This window comes from Phoenix dactylifera, unplaced genomic scaffold (assembly GCF_009389715.1).
Source record: "Phoenix dactylifera cultivar Barhee BC4 unplaced genomic scaffold, palm_55x_up_171113_PBpolish2nd_filt_p 000602F, whole genome shotgun sequence".
NCBI classification, from domain to species: Eukaryota; Viridiplantae; Streptophyta; class Magnoliopsida; order Arecales; family Arecaceae; genus Phoenix; species Phoenix dactylifera.
In genome coordinates, this window is record NW_024067999.1 from 1045 (window position 1) to 21099 (window position 20055).

The following is a 20055-nucleotide window of genomic DNA, read 5'->3' on the forward strand; positions in this document are numbered from 1 at the left end:
TTGTCCTTTATGTGGTTGCTGAACATATGCAAGCCATATTTCCTTACATGATTCGTAGCATTAATTTAAGTATACTGATTTTAATTCTTCAGGGAGTTGCATGTCACGTACAGCCTAATCCCCTTGCATGATTGCTAGCATAGTCTTAATCAAATGTCTAGTTAACAAGACATAAATATTTTCTTCAGGCTTTTGTTCGCCATGATCAATGAAGAATAAAATATTAAGCTATTTATTTAAGGGTAATTAAGATGATTGATCGATAAGTGATGTTTAAAAATTTAAAGAGACACTTTTATTAGCAAGGTTCGCCGGATCGACCTGTACTGGTGTACCGGTGAGCACCGGTTCCGGTTCGGTACCGACTTGGAATAAAAAAAAAGCAAAAAAAAAAACAACGCGTCTGCTGACGTGCGCAGACGCGTCAAATGCCACAGAGTGGCATTTAATGCCACTGTACACTGCCTCGCGCGAGCGCGATTCCCTGCTGGGGAATCAGTCGCGGCGTGGTTCCTACGCGGGGAATCGCGCGCGGGCACGCATTCTCTGCTCGCACGTCCGCACGCGATTCCCAAAAAAAAAAAAAATCGCCGCGCGCGGACGCGTTAAATGCCAATGTCACTCTGTGGCATTAAGAGGCCCACGTGGGCGCTCTTCCCCGCGTGCGGGGTGCGCTGCCCCGCGCGCGGGCGCTCTTCCTCGCGCTCCCACGCGTGGAAAAATGTGGTTGGACCGGTCCTGGTTTGCACCGGTACAAGTACGGAACCAATCGATTCCGATTCAGTTTGGGTCGGAACCGTTTTTATACGCTGTACCGTATCGGTGCCTGTCGGCACCGGTTCGGTCGACAAAACAATTTCCATCATACTTTTGAAGCTTGAACAAAGATTAGATTATTTATTTTGAAAAAGACAATATCCGTAGTAGCATCTGAATTTAAAAACAAATTAGTGACAAAAACATTTGCACAACTTGATATATGTTGACTGCCCACCACAAGAGTCCCAATTACGAGACCCCTTTAACAGAAGTAAGGATTTTCTAATTTTAGTAAGCTTGATTGCCACTGTACTTGTGGTTTTACTAACACTGGTAATCTTTTTTGGAAGGAAGAGAAAATTGAACATAATAGAGATGAACAAGAAAAAAATAACAGAACTTGACGTGCGCAGACGCGTCAAATGCCACAGAGTGGCATTTAATGCCACTGTACACTGCCTCGCGCGAGCGCGATTCCCTGCTGGGGAATCAGTCGCGGGCGTGGTTCCTACGCGGGGAATCGCGCGCGGGCACGCATTCTCTGCTCGCACGTCCGCACGCGATTCCCAAAAAAAAAAAAAAATCGCCGCGCGCGGACGCGTTAAATGCCAATGTCACTCTGTGGCATTAAGAGGCCCACGTGGGCGCTCTTCCCCGCGTGCGGGGTGCGCTGCCCCGCGCGCGGGCGCTCTTCCTCGCGCTCCCACGCGTGGAAAAAATGTGGTTGGACCGGTCCTGGTTTGCACCGGTACAAGTACGGAACCAATCGATTCCGATTCAGTTTGGGTCGGAACCGTTTTTATACGCTGTACCGTATCGGTGCCTGTCGGCACCGGTTCGGTCGACAAAACAATTTCCATCATACTTTTGAAGCTTGAACAAAGATTAGATTATTTATTTTGAAAAAGACAATATCCGTAGTAGCATCTGAATTTAAAAACAAATTAGTGACAAAAACATTTGCACAACTTGATATATGTTGACTGCCCACCACAAGAGTCCCAATTACGAGACCCCTTTAACAGAAGTAAGGATTTTCTAATTTTAGTAAGCTTGATTGCCACTGTACTTGTGGTTTTACTAACACTGGTAATCTTTTTTGGAAGGAAGAGAAAATTGAACATAATAGAGATGAACAAGAAAAAAATAACAGAATTAATTTTTGTCTTTGAGAGATGATATCCGTGTGCTTATAATTAAATTTTGTAGTATGATTGATGGGCGAAGAAAGTCTGGCTACTTGATAGGACTTTATTGTCTCTGTTTGACTTCATTATGGTTACCTAATAAATCTTTAAGGAGAGATTACCACTAATGGCCATCTCTGAACAGGCTAAATCACCAACATAGAAGATAGACATAACCCAATATATCTATTCGTCTGTTGTTGCATGGGGCCCACATGCTTCGTCACTGGAAATAGTTGCCAATGAGATTGATCACCAAAACACTATATCTTCAATGTCTTGCCTTAATTTCTTGGTTAAGTACTAGAGAGATTTTTAATGTCAGAATTATCTCGAAATTATCTGAGGCAAAGTTTCTTTGCAAATAATCTGGAGATTTGTTTACCCCTTTTCTTGATGTGTGAGTAATGTTGATTGAATATGGCAATAGCTAATCTTTCCGTTTCTGAATTTCGGGCTTTAAAGTTTTGATTATGCACGCTGTTAATGCTTGTGTTTGTTTTTAGTCTTTTATTTGCCTTCTTGGTGTAAGATGTTTGAGAATTTCAAATGGAAGTCATAATTCAAGTAGATAGACAAGGTTTTGATATTTATATTGCAAGAATAGGTAAAGTCACAGAGGAAATTTGAAGATCTGGTGCTATTGCTTTCAAATTATGATTAGTATGAATGAGCATTCCGGATGATGGGAATTGTTATGAAAATAAAGTTATGTTGCCCTTGTTATAACCTCCCAAATCCCGATAGTTATAATGCAGCACGAAAAGCAGACTTGTGGCAGGGCAACATGGAAAATTTGCCGCAAAATATATTCTACACCTCCCATAGATCAGATCTCGTTCATATTCTTAACTATTAGGATGTGATATGGGGTTGTATAATAGCACTCTTGTTAATATTCATCATAGTTATTTTAGAATTGTGAGATGCATGTGTCTGTAGTTCTGATGAATAACTCAAGATATGTAGGACTTAAAGCTAGGCTATTTACAACTAAGAATTTAGCTGCAAATTTGAGTATACTGATTATAATCCTCTATGCGGTGCTGAACATATGCAGCCATATTTCCTTTTCGTAGCATAATTTTAGTACTGATTTTAATTGTTCAAGAGTTGCATGACACATACACCCTTATCCCCTTGCATGATTGCTAGCGTAGTCTTAATCAAATGTCACGTTAATGAGCCATCAGTATTGTCATCAGGCTTTTGCAATCCATGACCAATTAAGTATAAAATATTAAGTTATTTGTACAAGGGTATTTGAGATGATGAATTGATAAGTGATGCTAAAAATTTATAGAGATGACTTTTTATAATCAGGAAAACAAAGTGGAGAGTTCTGATGTAAAACAACAAGGACAAGCTAAACTAAATGCTAGGTTATACTTGCTTTCATGATTCCAAATGCTGGCTGTAGCGATCAGCACATAACATGCTGGGTCCTTATCAGCACCTGGAATTAATTGGTGTGACACTATGAACTCTTTTTTGATATTTTTCATTTGAAAAGGGATTAATTTTTCTTTTTTTTTGTTTGGGCACGGCAGCAGCATGTACTGCACTAGTACCCACAGGCACCGATACTTGAAGCCTTGCTTGTTTTTATGAATTCTGATGTGGACGATTTGCATCACTGGCATATGCTCATTTTAAATGACCGGGAACTTTATCTGATACCAAATTGGTATTACTTAAAATAAGAAGCTTTCAGGAGGAGGAAAGTCTAGAAGGTATGATGAGCAGTGCCTTAAAAAAAAGGGGGGGGGATATGATGGGAGGCCCAACAGATATTTCAAAGTATTGAGTTTCCATCTAGACATGATATAATGAGAAAGGAAAGTTTATGTGTAGGTATTGATAGGAAAGAAATAATAGATGGAACATTGACTTCTTTAAAAGTAGATGGTGGAGACCAAAAAAAAATGGTGAACAAGAAGCATTAGAAAGAGAAGAATTAGAAGAGGAAAAAGAAGGTAAAGAAAAAAGAAGACAACGAATAGATAGATGGATAGATATGTGGGGAGAAAAGAGGGTAGAGAGAGAGAGAGAGAGTTTAATCAATGCCACTGTTTCTAACTAGTTCATATCATTATTAAGATCTGGAGCTTTATAGAGACTATATAATGATTTGAAGCGAAATTTACCCAATTAGATTCCTTGTGACCCTAATAAATCCTGCTTACCCCAAAAATTTAAATTTCCGAACAAGTAAAGTCTCAACTTCTTATGTTTAGGAGTTTTAAACTAACCATATTTCTTGGATAACTATTCAAATTTTTATCACATTAATACACTAATACATGTATAAATAAAAATAAATTTTAAGATCTAGGCTTATATATTCAGCATGTAATTTATTTATGCTTAATTTTAACTAGATCTGTTCAGAACTGGTGTTGATTAACATGGATATAGTTTGCTATGACTGCATGATTCATGGCTTCTTTATAGTTGGTGGTTTTTTAAACTGACAGACTTTTGTTGCTACCAATACACTTAATATTTTATTCACTGCGATAGCTATATGCATGTTAAGTACATGTAATCATTGTGCTGAAATATACTTTGGCATGTTGCTGATTTGTGATGCTTTCGGTGAAAATTGGTTGTTTAACTTATAGAATTGATGATCTATGAATTATATTAATGCTTTTCTTTTGCCCTAGATTCTTAGGTTGTCAAGGATGGCAGACACTAAATCTATTGGTAAGAGGTGGGAAGACATGGACATTGATGTCCTAGTGAAGATGTTCAAGGAATTGAACATGATTGAGCTGGCTCCAGTTTCTCAAGTTTGTCGGTCATGGCGCTTGGCTTGTTCAGATCCATTGATATGGAACACTCTTGATCTAGGGCTTTTGAAATCTAATTTTATTCCAACCAGGGCATCACCATACATCTGGGTGAATGAAAGGTCTGACCGGAGGCTGACACAAGTATTGAGGATTGCAATGGCGCTCAGTCGTGGAAATGTGACCTGCATGATATACCACTATAATCTATATATGAACGATGAGCATCTGAGTTACATTGTTGAGAGGTAACAATCCTAATAATTATGTACTGTTACCATAAGAAACATTTTTCTGGTTCATAATCTCTGAGAGAAATCAATATAAGGTCATAAGCTTCTCATAAATATTGTTTTTGGAATTACATTTTAACAAAGTTGTATGTCGCTACTACAACCAGAAAGTTTTCCTTATCAGTAGCTGGCCTTTTTCTCTTTTTACGTCACATGTCAGAACAGTGGTTTGATGCTATTTAATTAGATAATTACATAATATTGTATTAAAACAATTTGTTTTTATTTCTCTGCTTTTTTGGGTGAACTTTTATTTCTCTGTTTCATTAACTTATTCCTAGCAAATTTTTGAAGCGTGCCCTAAAGATTATGTATAACAGTGTAAGTTGCCTGTAATTTTCGAACCTGTGAAGAAGAGCATGACTCCAGGAAACAAAGGAAACACAATAATCGAGAAACAGTATTTACCAGGGACAAGCATCAAGATGCGTGAGTGATTTTATGTTCTCTTAACTGTAACCAATTTATGGTCAAACGGCAAGTGTTCATACCATATATGAGCACATATTATCTGTTCTTTTTATAAAAGAAATTATGACATGGAAATACCCATATCGGTCGCACCAGTTGTAATGGTTATCTAGTGCAAACATTGTTAAATTCCTGTCAGATGCACTACAGTCAACATTGACCAGAAACAAATTTACTTACTTTATTTGTTGTGATTTTATCTTAGATTTGAATGATAATTATATGTTACTAAAATTGATATGTTTTCAAAACAGGTCTCCTCATCTCAAACGACTAGTTATGCCAGCTTGGAACCGCATCACTAAAGCTGGTATCCGTCGGGCTATACAGAGGTGGGAAAAGCTGGAATCGCTGACAATGCCTGCAATCGCTCATCCCCCTTATATCTTGGAAGCAATAAGCAGGAGCTGCAAAAACTTCTCAGAACTCAAGATCATGGGTACTTTTGATGTGTACTTTGCGTCAGCTATTGCTTCCAGTCTTCCAAAGCTGAAAGTGTTAAGCGTGCGATGCTCTATAATTTCAAAGGAAGCCCTGCTGCTTATTTTGAACGTCATGGATAATCTGGAGGTACTCAATATATCTCACTGCCTTCTGGAGGGGCACACAGCTGCAGGACAGAAACAGGTGTTCAGGGAACTAGACCACTCCATTTGTGAAAGAGCTTCCAGGTTACGTGAATTCTTCCACTGTCAGAGCAGCTCATGCACTACATGTCGGAGGATGATCAAGGATGAAGGTTTTATGAGGTGGTACCAGTATGAAACCTGGTTTTGGCGCCAGGATGAGGTGAGCTCTCTTGATTTGGGAGATTATGGAAGGTTGTTTGATGAGGACATGAGCAAAAGGTTGCAAGACTGATTCTCAGTGATAATGCAGAAAATATTTTGAGGATGCCAACCTTCATCAGGGGGGTTTCCAAGTAGTTGTTCCTAATGAGCATACAGTCGTAACAGCTTTAAAACTCTTACATCTAGAGTTGTTTTAGGGCCTTCTTATATATGAGCAGCAGCATGATTTTGATGGTGTTTGGTATACTTGAGAAAGTAGGTATGGGTGGAGTAACTATTGCCACTATTTCTTATGATCCGAATGAATCAGTTTTTGAACAGAGGTAAATCTTTGCCTGCTAGGCAAGAGAATAGCAAGTTACAAATTCTATCTCGGTAGGATATATATTTCTATTATTATTAAACTAATAAATGAAAGTCCAAATTTTAACAAAGATATGAAATGAAGGAGAGGAGATAATTGTATAAAATAAAGGAAAGATATGAAATGAAGTCCAAAAGCATCCTAGAATAGGACTATTCGGATAAGTGCAAAATGTGAAGGAGAGGAGATAAATCTATTCCGATATTTTAGTGTGAGAGTTTTCCCGTGGAGTAGAGAAAATTGACCCTCTCCAATTAGTCTATTTGTCTTCATTCATTTTTTGAACACATCAAAAAGTGAGAGCAATTTCTTTATTATATGATGAAAACAAATTGTTGTGTAAATGAATGTACTCATTTATTTCTTGCACTTATCCCTTTAACCAAAACCAAAAGAAAAAATATCCTGTGAAATAGCCTATCCTTGTTATAGGGGGTATCCCTTCAAAACTTATATCCTCTACTACACACAACCTCTCCTCCACAAAAACATCCTTAGAGTTTGTCTAGGTGACGATATAAATCATAATGCTAAGAGGTTGGAATCTAAACTAATTTTACAAATAGATAATATTTGGATTTCAAAAAAATATTTTTGGCCCCTATTAATTGAATCTTGCATTTTATAACTCAAACCTTACGATTCAAAGCTTCTAAATCATAGAATGATTCTATTGGAACCCATGGCAGGTCCGGGTGCTTCTTCAATTGCTACATAGTTAGCATGTAGTTTGTTGTTATGTTGCGGATGCCTTCATAACTCAGGCTTGGGCTTGAGTGGTGGGCACTTTCAACTCCCAGGCCAAGCACAAGTTAGAGAGAGAGAGAGAGAGAGAGAGAGAGAAAGAGAGAGAGATCACGTCTTCAACAAATTGTAAAACTTGCAGAATCTGTGTCAAGACCCCAGCATACGGAGCCATTGAGGTTGGGATACGAAGAAAATAGCAGCAAAAAATTCTAATTGCAAATCATTGATTTTTTTTTTTTCTTTTTTTATAACATAGATCATAATTGTAGTGACCTAGAGGTGCAAATGAATTAGATTAGACCGGATCATGAGTGATCCCGACCTAATCCGGTTCCTTGTTCGGATCCTAATGTTGGACCCAGATTTAACTCAATAAAAAATTAGGTCGGCTCGGGTTGTCTCTATGGCCAAAATTTTTGACCTAGCAGATCATTCGAGTAGGATCGGGTACATGTATAACCTGGTCCCAATTCGATAAGTTCGAATCTGGATTGGGTCCAGGTCGGACCTAAGTCACGCGTATAGCAATGAGTTACAAATTTTAATTTATTCACTTTAAGGTTTATTTTTTTCCATGCTTTTCTCTCATGATTTGGGGTTTGGTATGTTCTTCAGAGTGGGAGATACCAATCTTGTTCAAATCCATTGGGTTTTTGAGATGATGTTACTGGATCCTCTGAATTATGTTGCTCGATTGTGTCAATTTTCTTGGTTTTCTTGATGTTCTTCAACTTCTGACCTGATTTGGGTCCCTTGGTTCGGTGTTCCAAGGAAATCTAGACTTTTTATTTGATAATAAGTCCATTCATTAATAGGAAGAAAGGCCAGAACCTTGTCAAACATTTTGTAAAATAGCTCCTAAAATGTCTTTTATTAAAATTATTATACTTTCATTTTAGGCTTGCACAAAACTTATCTGGATTTCTTGTTCAAGCATGTTTAGCTAGAATGTTGTCTGGTTTATATAATTTTAGAAAATATTTTTTGGAAAAATACTGAGGGATCTATGAAATAGGTTTCGAAAAACTATTTGCCTCAATACTGATTTGGTCCTCCAAACTCATGATCATATCAGGAAGTACATGTATTGCCTCCATCTTCCGTATTTTTTTAGTGAGGCACTTAGAAAGCAACATAGGTGTATCTTAAGTATCACTTAAAGATAAACCTTACACATGATCATCATGAGTAATCAAATGGCATCTGTTCATAATTGCAAGGCTTAACTAAAAAAAAGGAAATTGACATACCTAAATCAGCATCATCATTAGCCATTTGAACATCAATTTTACCATTAAGATTTTCTGAATCACTATCCGTTGAGCCAGACTAAATCTCCTGTGCCTTAATAACAACATCCATTGAATGAAATATCTCTTCACTAAATAAAGTTGGAAGCCCAAATTATTCTCTTTTCTCACCCTTTAAGCACCAATAGGCTTATTTGCTTAACACCACCACCCCCCCCCCCCCCCCCCCCCCCCCCCCCCCCCCCCTTTCGGGTGAATGGGTATTTTGGGTTCAGATCGGACCACGTCAAAACTCAATAAACTCAGACCCAACCCGAAATATGGAACGGTTCTAAATTTGGGACCCGACCCAGCCCCATAGGTCCTGAAATCGGGTTTGGATCGGGTCTACGCAGGTCGTTAGGATCAAGTCACAAGTCAGCCCAACGTATTTGCAGCCTTATAGTAACCTCATCAAATAATAATGTGCAGCACAACCAAAGTATGCACATTTCTGGGACACACCATTCTACTTAACTCAAACCTCAAAAAAAAATTAGAAAAGATAAAAAAATTAGTGAAAATAGGGTTTAGGTCCTCACTAACTTTCAATTCAAGTGCATCAATCAGAAAATTTTGGGCGAATTCCTTAATCAGTCTGTCGGAATGAAATGCATTTCTCAACTATGGTATAAGGGCGAAGAACTGCAAGTGATTTTCTTGGCATTCAAACATGGAATTTGCATCTTTGATTGCACAATTTCCATGTCGGATTGTAAATCTAAGCAGCTGCTATGACATCCTATTTCTAAGCTCTTACCTCTCCATCTAGCAAATTTTGATTACAATAATTATATGTGTTGGGGGAAAGTATGTCACCACGCTTGCCCGAGCAGGGGCCGACCGAGCTGACCCCCTCCGAGCAGGGGCCGACCGAGCAGGGGCCGACCGAGTCGACCCCCTCCGACCTCTTCAACCTGGAAGCACCCGAATAGCTCTACCAACCCAAAGACGCCCCGACCTGCGCGCTGAGGTCACATCCTCCCACAGCACGACCGGAGGGCTACATTTTGCTTTCGTCAACGATTAATGTGTATGGGTCCTGTAGGCTTCCGGTTCACTCAACAATCAAAGCGTATGGCACCTGCAGGCCCTCAGCCTACTCAACAATTAAAGCGTATGGCTTCCGTTGCCTACGGACGTCGCGCCTCTTACGGCAAACCTGCTTGGTTACGAATGATGGAATGACTCCACGACGACTTAAGAGCTTTGGCCTAATCTCCTACAGTAACAGCATTGATTCACACGATCGAGCATTAATTTCTACTGCATGCCCAATTGTACGACAGACCATTTGCTCCATCACATCACAGGTAACCCAGCCCCCTCTATAAAAGGGGAACTTCTCCGTTTTAGGGAGGGCCGGAAGATTTGAGACCTTGACTATTCATCGCTACAGTTCATCCAGATACTTGCTCTCTCTGACTTAAGCATCGGAGGGCCGGCGCCGGAAACCCCGGCCACCGGCTTCTTGCAGATCCCCTGGAGGACGCCGTGCACCATCGGACCGCCACTCTCCGATTCTCACCGGAGCTCCTCCTTTCTGGCCCTTTTGTCGCCCCCGGGTCCAAATTCCAGCAACAATATGTAATAATCTTTTCCTGGCATATAATGTATTTGCTCTGCACTTTTCAATATACCACGCCATGCAAGAAGCTTGCATGTGAGTTGCTACCCTCCATGAACTGGTACTCCCTTGATTGTCCTTGCCTGGACTCCAGCTAGTTACGAACAGATGTCCCGGGAGATTTAGGAGGAAATTATTTTAAATTTTAAGGCACACAGGTCACCTGTCGGAGTTGCATGCATATCTAAATTTCACCTCCACGTCGTACGTACTTGATACATCAATTTGGAAATCAAATTCTCAATCGCCATTCAATCTGATAGAGAGTTCGGATCCGTTAAATTCTGTCTTTTTGTCTAAGTTTATCTTGGTAATTCACCTACCTTCCACTTAAATGGGTCCCATTAATCAATAGCGGGTGGTCCAACAAGCCATAGACAGGATTGAAGTGGATGATTTACCTGAAACAAATGATGGATTTGATTTACTAGGAAGAGATTGAACCTAGCTATAAACATATTAGAAAGGATCCAACATCAGCATAAACACCACCATAGCTGTAAATAATCCATTGCTTTTTTTTTTTTTTGCTTTAAAAAAGGAGGAAGAGGGAGGAAGGGACAAACCCACCCCTGCATAGCAGCCTCCACTACGCCAGGAGAATATTCGATGCGGATAGAAATGACCATGTGTTGGGCACCCCGGCCGGTTTTACTCATACCATTTTCATCCGTGGGCCGGCTTAGTGATCCCTCTAAGTTCTGGCACGAACTTTTCATGTGAGTACGTCACATCTGGCATCACCGAAGCTGCCAGTGGACTAGTAACCCTTCCAAATTCCGTGTCCAAGCAGGGTGCATCCGGTCTTCTCAATTTAATCGACGCCGTTTCGAAATCGGAACTACTTGGTTAAAAGTATGGCTCCATTCTGCTGAGCTACCACCTCAATGGCATCCATTGCTCTTCGGGAGCATATATGACGGTGGTCGGAAAAAAAGATTTGCACTGTAAGTTCAAAAATTAAGTTCTAAACTTTTAGCCACCGCATCCATGCTCGACCATCTTCCCGACGTACGAAACAACGTATTCTGCTGTCGGGTCTGCATGTCGGTGAGTTTTATTGTCTGGGACACAAGTGCAGACAAAATGCATCACTGCTGACGTTTCTCCGTCCACGAGAATCAACCACCCAAACCCATGTGGCCTGCATAGAAATTATATCGGCCTTACCAGCCGGCGGCGAGCGAAGACGTGGACGGAAGCAAGATTCAGAATAATGACAGTTGTTGATCGGTGGAGCCGTACTACCACGTAAAATGAGTAACATAAAATAAAAAAAATAACCAAAAAGTAAAAAGACGTGAAATCAGCTAGCCTCACCAAATTATAGCATCCTGGGATCAAAAAAAGATCTTGCCCAAGGCACGATTTTGACCGGCCCATACTTAGAATAGATGATTCCGGCATCCACTCAAAATTCTAGGAAAGTTGCACACCTCGCTGTCCACCGCGTGACGCGAGACTTCCGATCCAACTCCATCCAGAACTTTCATGCCACGCAAATGGACAGATAATATTCACTTAAATCCACTGAATTTACCTAAAGATAGATACAAATTTGAATTTATGATTAATATTTCTATTTGTATTCATATTTATCAAAGAAAATCTGATATATGTGTGAATAGACCACTATCTGATTTATATCCAAATATTCGGTTCTATTTGTAATTCTATTTAATATATTTCTGAATTACTTTAGCTTATATTCAGTGACATCTTTAATTTTATGGCCATAAAATTTAACTATCTGACTTATATCCGTAGTTATAACAATACTTTCAATATTCGATACATATCTCTTTGCAAGCTTTCCTTTCTGTTTGAGGACGGGCGTGCCAGAAATTAAGCTTATAACAATTCTAATGGCTAGGGATAGATATACCAGCACGCCACTAGTATTGGACTAACCATAAATAGGATGAATAAAGGATGATGATAAAGTAGAATGAGTTTAGATATCTTGACTTTTAAAAGCTTTCGCTACCACCACACTGCCTATTTGAAAGAAGGATGCTAGGATACGATAGGATGTAGTCATGGCTATGATCAGAATACTTTATTGCTGCTCCTAAGGATAAATAAAAGTCTTACTAGTAAAATACAAGCGAGGAAAATTAAAGATAAAATAAAAATAATTAAAGATAAGATGAAATGTCGTTTATTTGGATTATATCTACTTATTTATACTAAAAGACAAACAATATATTAACTACCCACTATGATGATGGCAACCCATGTCTGGCCTTTGCTTTCTTGACAGTTCTGGTAACGACACCAACTGTCCTCCATTACTCAATTCCATCCTAACAGTCAAATTTAGTATCTTCTATCAGATCGATTATCAAACTTGATCGCCCTCGATTTTGTTACTAGTTTTTCTTTGGCCTAGTCCATTTTCATTTATTTGGATCATGTTTACTTCTGTATGTGGCCTGGGCCATAATGTCTTCTAGTCAACATGACCAGCTTTTCTATGATCCCTATAACCCCAGCCTTAGTTCACATCGGGCCCTTCAACGGAAGCCCTATTGCACCCATTATGTTCGAACCCCACTATGTAGCTAAAAGCACATGTCTCTCAGGTGGCACCTTGACTAAAGATATAGTGTAAACAATACCCCCCACATCCTATCGGCCATCGGTCAGAGAGGGTGATGAGATGTACCAAACATTACCATACGTAGTATAAAATGTCGATGTCCAACTCAGCAAGGTTTTAAAGTGGTGACCAAAAGCAGCCATATTGATATAATAGAGCCTTTATCATCAATCCCTTGCACTAACCCGATCCTAGAGTCTTCGTCCAAACCATTGTTTTTGAGCTCCTCCAAGCATAACCAAGAGGCCAAGGTAAATAATCATCTTTATTTTCTATTGTTTGGTCTCAATCTAACAAATTGTTTTCTTTTCTAGCAGACTGGCAATGGTTGTGGATGCTCTGTCCTTAGTTCACTAGTCAAGGTGAGGGCCAAGTTTGCTGCACACTCAATAGTGCCTCCTTCGGTCAAAACTCCATCGATTTCTTTAGTTAAAATCCTAGTGGCCAAACAAGCTATTTAGGAAGTTATTGGCTTGGAACTCAATGGCCTAACTAGCCCACGGAGGATGGCCCAAATTTGAGGTGCAATTGATACTCCACCGCATGCCTTTGATCTACCTATTGGCCAAGTGGCAAACTTGACTAGTCTAAGGAGCCAGCTTTCTAACTTCTCTGAGATGCATCAAGCTATCGCCATACAGCTAAAGAAACTAGGCAAGGGACCTCATAGAAGGAAGAGTTTGAACTTGATGTAGCAACGTTTGAGGGCAAAATCATCATGTGCAAGAGCTCTTGTGATAATCTCCAAGAGGAAGTCACATTAGCCGAGTAGCTATCACTTTCTATAGTTTCCAATGGCGGAGGCTCGCATCAAGTTGAAGGGATTGAAGATGAACTTAGCTGAGGAAGAGATGATAAATGAGGCAAAGTTGCAAGCACTGGCCAAAAGCATGCACCTGGTTTCAAAATTGCATGTCCTTATTTCCTGCTCTTCTGACCGAGGTATCTAAGGCTGATAAACTGGCTAAATGAGAGCATAGTAAGAAAATATCTAGAACTTTGTAAATCTATATTCACTTTATAACCCATAACACAACCTTGTATTCGGCCTTAAAAGCAGCGGATGTGCCTTTGCCAATCAACTTAAGGAATATGTTCTTACTATTACCAACCCTACATTATTTGTACCTTTTGCTTCTAGATTGAATGAACCATCCATGAATATCCAAGAGAAAACTCTCTCATTCGTAATCAACATGGGGATCTTCCACGACTCATGTCCCTTAGTCCTAGTTTGAACTGAGCCTTCCATTGTCATGTTAACTCCGGCATATAGAATTAGAGCATGCATCGAGCAGAAAAACCCTGGTGGCATCCATTAGAAAGGATGCCTTTGAGCCTTCATGATGCAAATGGTTAGTACTGTGAGGCCGCTGCAATTTTGACCCTTATTCCTTGGAGAGTGGTCGATTCTGTTATTAAGGACTCTTGTTAGCATAGATTCAACATATTTACAAATAATCATTTGTAATTCACCATGACTGATGGCTCCAAGTGCCAGTGTGGTGCTGACCGAAGTATCAACTCTTGGTTTGATTTGTTGTAGCCCTACACTTGCTAATAGTATTTCCTCATTATCTTGGTTAGTAAATCCTAAGGACTCCTAAGATAGTCTTTGATTGTTTTCTCTTGATAAGTTGAAATCTTAAAGTCAATTCCTCAAAGACCTCAATATTTCTATACAAAAATTTATAGGTTGATTCATCTGCCTTGAAGACATGATCGGCTAATTATTTCACAGTATACACTAGAATATGCTATGTCTTATAATATTAGCCATCGACAACAAAAAAAATCTTTTGACCTATTCAGCACCAAAACTAAAGATGCCACATATCACTCCATGAGTGGCCCTAGCATAGTGGCCACTTTACCTACAATTGCATTATTGATCTTTCTTCGCAGTGAAATGATGATAGCTATGCCACAATATCCTACTGGGTGTGCCAGAAAACTTATTTGCATGCTTTTCTTCCTGTCTGGAGATTGGCGTGCTAGAAAGCTTGTGATAAGTCTCATGGTTAGGGGTAAATACGTTAGTATACTACCAGCATTGTACTAGCTAGAAATAAATTTTTTAAAGGATGATGATAAGGTAGCATGGGTTCAGATGCTTTGACCTTCGAAAACTTTTGCTCCCATCGCACCATCCTTTTGAAAGAAGGAGGATAGGATAGAATAGGGCATAGCTGGGGTTATAATTAGAGTACTCCACTGCCACTCCTAAGAATAAAATAGATTCATACTAGTAATCTATAAGCGAGAAAAAGTAAAGATAAAGTAAAGATAATTAAAGATAAGCTATATTCATTGATATGTCAAAAGGTCTCTTATTTGGATTACATCCATTTATGTATATTAAAAGATAAAGTAACTACCCACTCTAATGATTATAGCCCACAACTGACTTCTACTTTCTTAATGGTTCTAGCAACTGGTGCCAACTATCCTCCACTACTCACATCTATCCTAATGGCCAAATCCAGTATCGTCTATCAGATTGATAACCATACTTGATTAGTCTCGATTATGTTACTATTTTTTCTTCAATCTACTCAATCTAGGCCATCTTCTCTATTTAACATATGCGATAACATCTTCTAGTCAACTCGACCAACTTTTCTATGATGCTTGTCATTCCAGCCTTAGTTCACATCAAGACCTTCAGTAGAAGCCCTGTTGTACCTATCATATTCTAATTATACCACATGGCTGAACAAGCATGTGCCTCTCAAGTGCCACCTTGAGTAAAGCTATGATGTAAACAATATTCATATATATTTAAAATAAGTATAGACTCATTCGTTGTCTTATCAAGTTTTAGGCCATTATATCTTCTTAAGCAATCGTTATTTTTTTTATATATAAAAAAGTGATACCTAGTTGTTTGTTACAAGTTTGGGAAGCTTGGAATCATAAAGATGAGGGATCCTCCAAAATAGAGAATGGCGAGCAGGGCTTCTCAAAAAATAAGAAAAACCAACTCATCATGATGTTTTCACTCCATTTTCATTATGAAGATGTATCATGTTAGGATCTGTTGCTCAAACTGATCACGCTAACATTATGGAAGTTTCTAGATCATTTGAAATGAGATTAGTATCAAAAGTAGCCTCTAATTTTAGGAGGAAGGAAGGAAAGTAGGGTTTCGTTCTAAAATTGAAGAATATTAATCTCTTGGCAGGCTACTAGGTTTCGCCTATGCTATGGTTTTAAAGGAATGCACCTTAATTATTCAATTGAAGTGTCCATTTCATTATTTTTCGAGGTCTCGAGAAAAAAGAGAAGGTGCTGGTCATGAATGGGGCTCATCAGCAACAAAGAAAAATGAAATAAGGACTGAATGGACTACCATCGACCGACCATAAAATTTGACAGTCATAGCTCGTTGGTATGTGGTTCCGGCATTTTTGAGCTCAAACGCATCAAAACTTTAGCTCGAGATTTCACTTTTATCATTATGGATTGGTATGAAGATTGTGTCCTAGGCAAGCCGAACTAATTATCATAGCTATTGAATTTATGCATTTGATTAATATCTATATCTGCATTCATATTCACCAAATCTAAACTGATTTGGATATGAATATATCAATATCTAATTCGTATTTAATCCATTTTTAGCTCTAGGTCATTAGCATAGTTTCACTAATTTTTGGGGCAAGATTCACCGAACTAACCCTCATTGGCCGATCCATCTACAACGCCTGCTACAGGACTAAGATTTTCTACATGCCTACAATCCCTATTCAAACCCACTCCTAGTGAGACAATCAGCATGGGTGTCCGTAAGGCTACATCCACCATCATCGATACAGTTCTAATAGTCTCTCTCACCATCAATAAGGTCGCTCAATGTAATGCTGATGCAGCACCCCCATTATCATTGGAGCCGCTATGCCTTAACCCACCTCTCAAACCTTGTTGTCCTCATAAGCCTCCTTACTAGAAGAAGACCCCCTGACCTACTACAATGGATGCATGCCAAGAACCTCCTCCCACAATTTGGCACCTTATTCATTTCTACAGCCATTTTATCTTCTTCACCGGTCACACCGTATATCTTGAGTATGTAGCCTATGCCCCACCTCTAGGCTCCATTTCATCTCTACCATTGTTATCAAGTCTTCTTTGTTAAATACCTAAATCTACTTGATTGGTCAATCCCAACAGCTACATAACCAACAATAACCACTCCACCATAGGCCCGTTCTTCCATAGAGGACCAGTTGCTCAATCTAGTTACGTGTCAATCATATGCTTGCTCGAGGGCTAGGTAATACTCTCGCCATTAAGCTCCAAAGATCTTATAATTGACTTTTTCGATAGTTTGAGATAGAGGTTGAAATTATCGTTTGCACACCTCCTTTATCGCACTAACTCTCGCATCACGTCTCTCCGCCCCTCTACACCACTTTTCACACTAGTCCAATGCTCTCATCATAGCTATCATAGGTACCACAAAATAGAAGCAAGAAAGGAGAGAAAGAGGGAAGAGAAGAGGAGGGAGAGAAGGGAGATGGAAGAAGGGAGAAAGATGGGGAAGGGGAAAGGGAGAGGAGGAGAGGGGGTTCCCTACCAAGCAAGGGTAGAGAACCTAGCTAGAAAGCATGCAAAAATCCTCCCTCTTTTTCTATCTCTTACACTCAAAACATCAGAGCTTTTTCTTCATAAAGGGCTTGGTTGCCATGAGATAATTGGGTGCATTGTTGGAGACAACATACCATACCATACCATATCATTAAGATCTATTATAGCCATCAATTATTATCCATTTCTAGATTTTGAAAAATAAATTTGACTTTATTATTTTTGAGTTCTAATGGCTAGAAATAATTAATAGGCCACCAATGTAATTTCAAAAATTTTACGAGATGGTTATCTATTTGCCAGTCCCCTCTTCACATAAATCTTCTCACCCTCTTTCTGATAATTGATATATCAACCTCTTCATCAATTGATCTCCTCTTTATAAATCTTTTCACCCCCACTTTTTTTATATAAAAACACATGCAATTAGATACTAAAGACCTATACTAATAAAGAAAGGCTTTTACAGCTGAATCTTTTTTCGTAAGGCCAATTGTAGTTTATCTTACTAGCAAGTGGAACCATCTAACAAGACCATCAATCTATTCTTGCCACCTTACATATGTCATCCTTTGATCTGTCAATTTCATACTTTATTTTTTTTATTTATTTAACCTAGGAGAGAGGAGAAAAAATATATATGGGCACATGTATAGATGCATTATCATCTATATGAGAAAAACGAAATTTCTAAAAAAAACTGAGTGACATAAGAAATATTTTATATTCAAAAATCTTGACAATTTATTAGTGTTTAATAATGAGTAGTGAGAGAAAAATAGAAAAAATGAGGATAACTACTGATAGAGAGGTTAGACAACCTGAAAAATCAGATTTCATCCAACCGTGAGACCATAGTTATCCATCCATCTAAATAAACATTCAAGTGATATGAGAGGCTGCAAATATGGACAAATCATCTATCCTTTTGGCACTTTACATGCATTGCACGAGCTTGGTTCTAGTATGCATCACCACTAAATTTCATGCAATGCATTTAAAGAAAATCATATGTTGTCATATTAATTGTTAATTTTAATATCTTTGTTGAGAAAAATATACTTATGCTTTTAGCAAGTGGCATCTCTTTGCAAAGATTGAATTCATGTTCTCTCTCTCAAACAAAGGAGGGCAAAAAACATTAAACTTATGAGGGGCAATTTATTGAAGAAGAGGAAAATATAAAGCACCACATAGACAAACAAGTGATTGCATTTTAGCATTTTTAGAAGCACAAGAATAAAGTATAGTAGATATAACATATATTATTTAATGTTGGTTTTTAGCTATTATTCTATTATAATAGAGTTTATATAAAGTAGCACTTGTTTTGGGAGATCAATGCTCCTGATTCCATCTAAATATGAAGTAAGTTAACTAAGAGATGGATAACAGGAAAAGAAAAAATCCGACACCCAAAATTGCCAAGTTATGATATAAGGAGATATGAGACTGCTGGGGATGTAAGTAAAGAAAAGATGTTGCATATATCACACAAAAGGCTTAATAGGTTGGCCATGTGTGGTTGGGATTTGAAACGTTCATACTTATGTGGAGGTTAGAATGAAACATATACAATACATTGACATGGCTCACACATATGGGATATGTATATTATACAAAAGGAGTGAGCATAACATGGATGATTATGATACCATGAGTATATTATAAGTACCCTATGTATGAATATTAGCTGGAAGGCTTTGAAGTCTAAATCATCGCAGACATTGGGCCTTTTGCATCATACATAGCATATTTTGTCAAAAAAATATTCAAGGGATGGCCATGACAACATGTCTATTTTCTTTATAATATCAATCTGATACTCATTGTAAAAAATGATAGTGACAAAAAGGGCAAATAAATAATTTTAAAAAGCCACAACAACCCTCGGTACCTTAGCCTTCACATCTACTCTAAAGGAAACATTACAAGAGTTACTTTCTGTGTCACTTGCATCCTCAGCTGCAGCCCAGTAGGTTCCTCGATGAACTGAGGTCTGAGTAACTATCACTTGAGTAGTATCGCTGCTTCTGAATCTAGAACCGTGAAGAAGTAACAGAGTACCTTCCTTCATAAGTCCCTGCCTTAGTATCGGAGGACTCATCCATGTCTGAGCGGCTGAGCCACAATCACTTTCATCTTCTGTAGGGATGGTGTGGGACATGGGGATCGGACCTCTCACTAGGTGTCCACTTCGGAATTTCTCCGGCGATGGAATGCCAAGCCCACGACCGCCAGTCCGGAGACCGTGAAGAGGATCCATCTTTTGTTGAGGGTTTGAGAAAGATGCATGATCCTATTTAATTCCTTCAAATTAGTGCAAGAACACCTAACAATAGTAAAAACTGCCAAAGTCGAGCAAAAAGACTCATTAAAAGAGAGCAAATCGGCAATGTTGCCGTCCCAAACCCATTAAAAAGCATGTGAATCGAGTCCAAAGGAGGGAAGGGACTTCCTCCTGGATTAGGAATTTCCATATTCATCGTTATGTTTATATTAAAAGAGGGAAAAATTTAACCCTCTTCCAATTCAAGAGG

At 38.8% G+C, this 20055-nt stretch overlaps 1 protein-coding gene across 1 annotated transcript; it reads left to right on the top strand.

The window, feature by feature from the left end:
• The first annotated feature begins 4291 nt into the window (after nt 1-4291).
• LOC103696496 (F-box/LRR-repeat protein At3g48880-like) lies at nt 4292-6616 on the top strand. The gene is made up of 2 exons (XM_026800916.2): nt 4292-4989; nt 5760-6616. The coding sequence occupies exons 1-2, from the start codon at nt 4634-4636 to the stop codon at nt 6364-6366; spliced, it is 963 nt and encodes a 320-aa protein (XP_026656717.2). The 5' UTR covers nt 4292-4633; the 3' UTR covers nt 6367-6616.
• The last annotated feature ends 13439 nt before the right edge of the window (nt 6617-20055 follow it).